Genomic DNA, 8646 nt, shown 5'->3' on the forward strand with positions numbered 1-8646 from the left:
TAAAACTGCTCAAAAAAACAACTATTGACTAAGACTGTGTATTGCACATGCCGATTAGTGAGTAGTGTTCAGTGTCGATTTCACACATTTCGTTGTAGTAAGGTGAACGCTAATGTACTTTTACCGCCGATTTTATTATTTTCAATTAAAAAATTCAAACATCTGTACATGTATCGTAACTATCTACACTTTTTGAAAGAAATCATATTTATTTTATTGAGCCTGACTTGTAATCAACTTATTAGATGCGTGGCTTTCATATGTAAAGGAGTTGATTCTACGGCGAAGAAATCTTTTCAGTCTTATTTTTCTGATTATACGATTTCTGTGTGCATTTGTTCTTATTCAAGTTCAGAGTATAAACAGTTTTGCAACGTATCAACATAAGAATCTTTTTGAAAGATTTTGGTGGCCCTGAAAAGGGCCGTTAAGTATGAAGACCGTCACTGCAAGTTTATTTGCTGCTGGTGTACTTTGTGACGGCTTTGGTCCCTTCGCTAACAGCGTGCTTGGCTAATTCTCCCGGCAACAGAAGACGTACAGCAGTCTGAATCTCCCGAGATGTAATAGTTGATCTTTTATTGTAGTGAGCCAGACGCGAAGCCTCGGCGGCGATTCTCTCAAAGATATCATTGACAAAACTGTTCATGATTGACATTGCCTTTGAAGAGACACCAGTGTCCGGATGGACTTGTCGGAGAACTTTGTAGATGTAGATTCCATAAGACTCCCTTCTCCTTCTCTTCCTTTTCTTGTCACCTCCGGCACGTGCAGCTTTCGTCTTGGTCACGGCCTTCTTTGCTCCTTTTGATCCAGTTGCTTTAGGCGGCATATTTACTCTCTGATAATAACACAGTGAATAATACCCACTAGTTCGGTCTAATTTCAATTTAAAACGACCAAGTGGATTGAAATTATGTTTGCGCGAACCTCGCGGAAAACACCAAGTACAAGCCAGAACAGTGATACTGATTGGTTCATACATATGATATCATTCCAATCCGTTTGCATCTATAAATGGAAAATTGCATATTTTAAGTATTACGTTTATTTATTTGAAACTGAACAATTCACAAATAATACAATATGTCTGGACGTGGAAAGGGAGGCAAAGCCAAATCTAAGGCCAAGAGCAGGTCGTCCCGTGCTGGACTTCAGTTCCCTGTCGGTCGTATCCACAGACTATTGAGGAAAGGCAACTATGGAGAGAGGATAGGCGCTGGAGCCCCTGTTTATCTCGCCGCTGTTATGGAATATTTGGCCGCTGAAGTTTTGGAATTGGCAGGTAATGCTGCCCGTGACAACAAGAAGAGCAGAATCATCCCCCGTCACCTCCAGCTGGCCATCAGGAACGACGAGGAACTGAACAAACTGCTCTCCGGTGTCACCATTGCCCAGGGTGGCGTACTGCCAAACATCCAGGCAGTTCTATTGCCCAAGAAGACTCAAAAGGCTGCAAAATAAATAATTTAGTTCTTTGAACTATCGGATATAACGGCCCTTTTCAGGGCCACCAACACTTTTCAAAAAGATTCTTAAATTGATGTGTGTACTTGCACTATAAAACAACTAAAACTAAGTTTATAACCACCCCCCCCCCACTCCCTCAGCTTCCCTATATGCCTTTTTTTTCGGCCGGACATAAATACGTGTATTACTATACACAATAACTATGCAATTCAAGAATTAATATGCATTTCACAAAAACAAAAACAAAAAATATAAAAAAAATAAAAAATAAAAAAAAAAATAAACAACGTTAAAAAACGCAGCCACGCGAGGGCATCGTAGAGTTTCAGTTATCTGTTGTGTGTGTAGAATTCTGGCCCTCTACTAAATGTGCATATACTTATCCGTGCATTTTCCTGTGGGTTGTATGTTTACTAACGCGAGTCCATATAACTCATTTTAAGTATGTGTTTTATGCAGGCTAGTTCTCGATGAAAAGTAGAATGGAGTACTAATTCAAAGAGAATCAATTTCCCATTTACCACGTACTATAACTATTGCACACAAGATAAATAGATTCTTAAAAAAATAATTTGTATTTTTTAGAATTAGTTTGTTACTAAAATATTTTTTGTAAAAACCATGATAAATGCTTGTAGTAATAGTATGTACTAATTGCTACAGAAATGTGACTAATTGTGAGTGACATCAGATGTAAGTTGGTGAATCTAATTAACTTTTTATGTAATTGTTTTTGATAATCTTGATAACATGTCATCAAAGCTCAAACATGAATAGAATGGTGGATTGAAAGTTTTCCCAATTCCTCCAATGAAATTACCTGAATGATAACCAATCACAGTGAGTTTTATTGCTTCGACCGACCAATAATGAACTTGCTTGTCAAATTTATACGACGACAAAAGCCGACCCTCAAGGCTACAGTATTATCACCGTTCGGTTATTGAAATCATACATCGTTCGTAATGGCTCGTACAAAGCAAACCGCTCGTAAGTCCACCGGAGGAAAGGCTCCAAGGAAACAACTGGCAACTAAGGCTGCTCGTAAGAGCGCACCCGCTACTGGAGGAGTCAAGAAACCACACAGATACAGACCTGGAACTGTCGCATTGAGAGAAATCAGAAGATATCAAAAGAGCACCGAGCTTCTCATCAGAAAACTCCCATTCCAGAGATTAGTCAGAGAAATCGCTCAGGACTTCAAAACTGATCTCAGATTCCAGAGCTCCGCCGTCATGGCACTCCAGGAAGCTAGTGAAGCTTACTTGGTCGGTCTTTTTGAAGACACCAACTTGTGCGCCATCCACGCCAAGAGAGTCACAATCATGCCCATCATGACATTCAGCTTGCACGCAGAATTCGCGGAGAACGTGCTTAATGTGTGACTTTTCACATTATGAAAACGGCCCTTTTAAGGGCCACACAAATCTTCAAAAAAAGATTTTTAAGTTGATATGTAATCCAGTCTAATAATACACGAATAAAAAATGTAACACATCCATTTTTTTTTACACCTGTCTGTACCTAGAAAACACCAAGTAATTGCGCCTAATAAATAAAGGCATACCGTTCAACAACCATCTTTCCCTTTCCGAAAAAGTTTTTATCTCACATATTTTGTATAAGTTTATACGTGTACAAATATTCTCTATCTATTTTTCATAAAATGTGATTTCAATAGACCAAATTGCTTTCTCGTCATAGCGTTGACGGATTTACAATACACATGAACTCATTCCATTTATACATTTGGAATAAAAATGTAATCGTTGTGTGCAACTTTCATGCATTTCGTGGTAATTTTTTTTTAATAAATATGTGTTCATATATGAATGTAAGTGTATCTCTGTCCATGGAAACACCTTCCCTTTATGTTTAAAAATTCTATTATTACATCTATATTAACTTTTTCCTTTTCTTCATATAAAATTATCAAAGACTAATGTCATTTTTTTTTCTGATACTTTTTATTCGTTATTTTTTTTTTATCATAATATTTTTTTTTTCTTTTTAAGGGTCAATTCGCGTTTACTTTCTGAACAATACACATCTTAACACATTATACATTGGCCGTATAAGTGAATACGTAAAGCCGGTTACTAAGAGTTAGTACTACTCACACCTTTCAGCAATTCTCTATAATACCTTAGTATTTTAATTATCACCTCATAAAATTCCTTAAGCCCTGTCGTCTGAACCGGAGAATTTCGCTCAGCCATAAACACAATATATTTTTTATTATCATTATCACTTTTTTGTTATATATAAATATTTTTTTTTTTGCTTTATTTTTGCATTCTGTGCACTCACCGGATACACAATCCAGACATTCGCTCGCATTTAAGTGGACCTTTTCATAATTGAAAAGTCCGACACCGATCTTCACTGCAATGAAATAAAAAGAAAAAAGAAAATAAATAGGATAAATTCCCCCGTATAAAGGACCGTCAATAGTCTGACTTCCAACACAGTAGTATATTGAAAAGCTTTCTCTGTTATTTTAAAATAATCGAAACAGAAAGAAATACAGAAATTTGGCATTATTCTGCGACCTGGTGGTTTTACAGCGGCTACATGCACACACACACACACACACATATATATATGCGAATTTATGTCAATGCATTGAGTTATAAGGCGATGTGCCTTATAAGTTATCTGCACATATGTGCAAATAACTATGTTGTTTTATAAATCATGTTTAAACATGCGTTGTCTGTGTGTACGATTTGTGAAACGTCTATTATTTGCCGTGAATTATTTCCTATATTTGAAAAATTGAGCCCCTTTTTTTTCTTTCTTACAAAACATTCCATTCCTCGTCACACACAAACTGTCCAATGAAAAGTTACTTAACAAATACTTGATTGGCTTTCTATCACGGTCGCGCTAGTTATATATATTATTTTTGTCCTGCCGGCATCAATCATGTACCGATATAGTTTTATTACATAGTTACCATGTCGGGTCGCGGTAAAGGAGGTAAAGGACTAGGAAAAGGAGGCGCCAAACGACACAGGAAAGTTTTGCGTGATAACATCCAAGGTATCACCAAACCAGCTATCCGTCGTCTTGCACGAAGAGGTGGTGTCAAACGTATCTCTGGGCTTATCTATGAAGAGACTCGTGGTGTGTTGAAAGTTTTCTTGGAAAATGTAATTCGTGATGCAGTCACCTACACCGAGCATGCCAAGAGAAAAACTGTCACAGCTATGGATGTCGTCTATGCCCTGAAGAGACAAGGACGCACTCTGTACGGCTTCGGAGGTTGAGCAGCTTCCATTAGAAATAACAACAACGGCCCTTTTCAGGGCCACCAAAATATTTCAAAAAGATTCTGATATTGATGTTATATGCAGCAAATAACTTCTCTAATTAAAACACCCATGGCATACAACAATAACATTTTGAGAATAATGTTTATCATTTTATTGTTATAAATCACTGCACAGTAGACACCCAAGAAAAAACATATCTATGTACAACAACATTCACTATTAAAACTGCTCAAAAAAACAACTATTGACTAAGACTGTGTATTGCACATGCCGATTAGTGAGTAGTGTTCAGTGTCGATTTCACACATTTCGTTGTAGTAAGGTGAACGCTAATGTACTTTTACCGCCGATTTTATTATTTTCAATTAAAAAATTCAAACATCTGTACATGTATCGTAACTATCTACACTTTTTGAAAGAAATCATATTTATTTTATTGAGCCTGACTTGTAATCAACTTATTAGATGCGTGGCTTTCATATGTAAAGGAGTTGATTCTACGGCGAAGAAATCTTTTCAGTCTTATTTTTCTGATTATACGATTTCTGTGTGCATTTGTTCTTATTCAAGTTCAGAGTATAAACAGTTTTGCAACGTATCAACATAAGAATCTTTTTGAAAGATTTTGGTGGCCCTGAAAAGGGCCGTTAAGTATGAAGACCGTCACTGCAAGTTTATTTGCTGCTGGTGTACTTTGTGACGGCTTTGGTCCCTTCGCTAACAGCGTGCTTGGCTAATTCTCCCGGCAACAGAAGACGTACAGCAGTCTGAATCTCCCGAGATGTAATAGTTGATCTTTTATTGTAGTGAGCCAGACGCGAAGCCTCGGCGGCGATTCTCTCAAAGATATCATTGACAAAACTGTTCATGATTGACATTGCCTTTGAAGAGACACCAGTGTCCGGATGGACTTGTCGGAGAACTTTGTAGATGTAGATTCCATAAGACTCCCTTCTCCTTCTCTTCCTTTTCTTGTCACCTCCGGCACGTGCAGCTTTCGTCTTGGTCACGGCCTTCTTTGCTCCTTTTGATCCAGTTGCTTTAGGCGGCATATTTACTCTCTGATAATAACACAGTGAATAATACCCACTAGTTCGGTCTAATTTCAATTTAAAACGACCAAGTGGATTGAAATTATGTTTGCGCGAACCTCGCGGAAAACACCAAGTACAAGCCAGAACAGTGATACTGATTGGTTCATACATATGATATCATTCCAATCCGTTTGCATCTATAAATGGAAAATTGCATATTTTAAGTATTACGTTTATTTATTTGAAACTGAACAATTCACAAATAATACAATATGTCTGGACGTGGAAAGGGAGGCAAAGCCAAATCTAAGGCCAAGAGCAGGTCGTCCCGTGCTGGACTTCAGTTCCCTGTCGGTCGTATCCACAGACTATTGAGGAAAGGCAACTATGGAGAGAGGGTAGGCGCTGGAGCCCCTGTTTATCTCGCCGCTGTTATGGAATATTTGGCCGCTGAAGTTTTGGAATTGGCAGGTAATGCTGCCCGTGACAACAAGAAGAGCAGAATCATCCCCCGTCACCTCCAGCTGGCCATCAGGAACGACGAGGAACTGAACAAACTGCTCTCCGGTGTCACCATTGCCCAGGGTGGCGTACTGCCAAACATCCAGGCAGTTCTATTGCCCAAGAAGACTCAAAAGGCTGCAAAATAAATAATTTAGTTCTTTGAACTATCGGATATAACGGCCCTTTTCAGGGCCACCAACACTTTTCAAAAAGATTCTTAAATTGATGTGTGTACTTGCACTATAAAACAACTAAAACTAAGTTTATAACCACCCCCCCCCCACTCCCTCAGCTTCCCTATATGCCTTTTTTTTCGGCCGGACATAAATACGTGTATTACTATACACAATAACTATGCAATTCAAGAATTAATATGCATTTCACAAAAACAAAAACAAAAAATATAAAAAAAATAAAAAATAAAAAAAAAATAAACAACGTTAAAAAACGCAGCCACGCGAGGGCATCGTAGAGTTTCAGTTATCTGTTGTGTGTGTAGAATTCTGGCCCTCTACTAAATGTGCATATACTTATCCGTGCATTTTCCTGTGGGTTGTATGTTTACTAACGCGAGTCCATATAACTCATTTTAAGTATGTGTTTTATGCAGGCTAGTTCTCGATGAAAAGTAGAATGGAGTACTAATTCAAAGAGAATCAATTTCCCATTTACCACGTACTATAACTATTGCACACAAGATAAATAGATTCTTAAAAAAATAATTTGTATTTTTTAGAATTAGTTTGTTACTAAAATATTTTTTGTAAAAACCATGATAAATGCTTGTAGTAATAGTATGTACTAATTGCTACAGAAATGTGACTAATTGTGAGTGACATCAGATGTAAGTTGGTGAATCTAATTAACTTTTTATGTAATTGTTTTTGATAATCTTGATAACATGTCATCAAAGCTCAAACATGAATAGAATGGTGGATTGAAAGTTTTCCCAATTCCTCCAATGAAATTACCTGAATGATAACCAATCACAGTGAGTTTTATTGCTTCGACCGACCAATAATGAACTTGCTTGTCAAATTTATACGACGACAAAAGCCGACCCTCAAGGCTACAGTATTATCACCGTTCGGTTATTGAAATCATACATCGTTCGTAATGGCTCGTACAAAGCAAACCGCTCGTAAGTCCACCGGAGGAAAGGCTCCAAGGAAACAACTGGCAACTAAGGCTGCTCGTAAGAGCGCACCCGCTACTGGAGGAGTCAAGAAACCACACAGATACAGACCTGGAACTGTCGCATTGAGAGAAATCAGAAGATATCAAAAGAGCACCGAGCTTCTCATCAGAAAACTCCCATTCCAGAGATTAGTCAGAGAAATCGCTCAGGACTTCAAAACTGATCTCAGATTCCAGAGCTCCGCCGTCATGGCACTCCAGGAAGCTAGTGAAGCTTACTTGGTCGGTCTTTTTGAAGACACCAACTTGTGCGCCATCCACGCCAAGAGAGTCACAATCATGCCCAAGGACATTCAGCTTGCACGCAGAATTCGCGGAGAACGTGCTTAATGTGTGACTTTTCACATTATGAAAACGGCCCTTTTAAGGGCCACACAAATCTTCAAAAAAAGATTTTTAAGTTGATATGTAATCCAGTCTAATAATACACGAATAAAAAATGTAACACATCCATTTTTTTTTTACACCTGTCTGTACCTAGAAAACACCAAGTAATTGCGCCTAATAAATAAAGGCATACCGTTCAACAACCATCTTTCCCTTTCCGAAAAAGTTTTTATCTCACATATTTTGTATAAGTTTATACGTGTACAAATATTCTCTATCTATTTTTCATAAAATGTGATTTCAATAGACCAAATTGCTTTCTCGTCATAGCGTTGACGGATTTACAATACACATGAACTCATTCCATTTATACATTTGGAATAAAAATGTAATCGTTGTGTGCAACTTTCATGCATTTCGTGGTAATTTTTTTTTAATAAATATGTGTTCATATATGAATGTAAGTGTATCTCTGTCCATGGAAACACCTTCCCTTTATGTTTAAAAATTCTATTATTACATCTATATTAACTTTTTCCTTTTCTTCATATAAAATTATCAAAGACTAATGTCATTTTTTTTTCTGATACTTTTTATTCGTTATTTTTTTTTATCATAATATTTTTTTTTTCTTTTTAAGGGTCAATTCGCGTTTACTTTCTGAACAATACACATCTTAACACATTATACATTGGCCGTATAAGTGAATACGTAAAGCCGGTTACTAAGAGTTAGCACTACTCACACCTTTCAGCAATTCTCTATAATACCTTAGTATTTTAATTATCACCTCATAAAATTCCTTAAGCCCTGTCGTCTGAACCGGAGAATTTCGC

General features: G+C 37.3%; 3 protein-coding genes and 2 pseudogenes across 3 annotated transcripts; 3 read left to right on the top strand and 2 right to left on the bottom strand.

Annotated features, from left to right (window-relative positions):
- Nucleotides 1-454: 454 nt before the first annotated feature.
- LOC148600385 (histone H2B pseudogene) lies at nt 455-832 on the bottom strand (annotated as a pseudogene).
- A 187-nt stretch (nt 833-1019) lies between these two features.
- Nucleotides 1020-1852, top strand: LOC148600386 (histone H2A-like). The gene has a single exon (XM_088559020.1). The coding sequence runs from the start codon at nt 1087-1089 to the stop codon at nt 1462-1464; it is 378 nt and encodes a 125-aa protein (XP_088415146.1). The 5' UTR covers nt 1020-1086; the 3' UTR covers nt 1465-1852.
- A 2407-nt stretch (nt 1853-4259) lies between these two features.
- LOC148600387 (histone H4) lies at nt 4260-4793 on the top strand. The gene has a single exon (XM_088559019.1). It carries the CDS (start codon nt 4431-4433, stop codon nt 4740-4742), a length of 312 nt encoding a protein of 103 aa, XP_088415145.1. The 5' UTR covers nt 4260-4430; the 3' UTR covers nt 4743-4793.
- Nucleotides 4794-5422: 629 nt separating this feature from the next.
- On the bottom strand, nt 5423-5800 carry LOC148600388 (histone H2B pseudogene; annotated as a pseudogene).
- Nucleotides 5801-5987: 187 nt separating this feature from the next.
- LOC148600389 (histone H2A-like) lies at nt 5988-6817 on the top strand. Its single transcript, XM_088558336.1, has one exon. The coding sequence runs from the start codon at nt 6055-6057 to the stop codon at nt 6430-6432; it is 378 nt and encodes a 125-aa protein (XP_088414462.1). The 5' UTR covers nt 5988-6054; the 3' UTR covers nt 6433-6817.
- The last annotated feature ends 1829 nt before the right edge of the window (nt 6818-8646 follow it).

The sequence above is a fragment of the Perna viridis genome, chromosome 13 (assembly GCF_037379345.1).
Source record: "Perna viridis isolate PV_CMFRI_1.1 ecotype Kerala chromosome 13, ASM3737934v1, whole genome shotgun sequence".
Taxonomy (NCBI): Eukaryota; Metazoa; Mollusca; class Bivalvia; order Mytilida; family Mytilidae; genus Perna; species Perna viridis.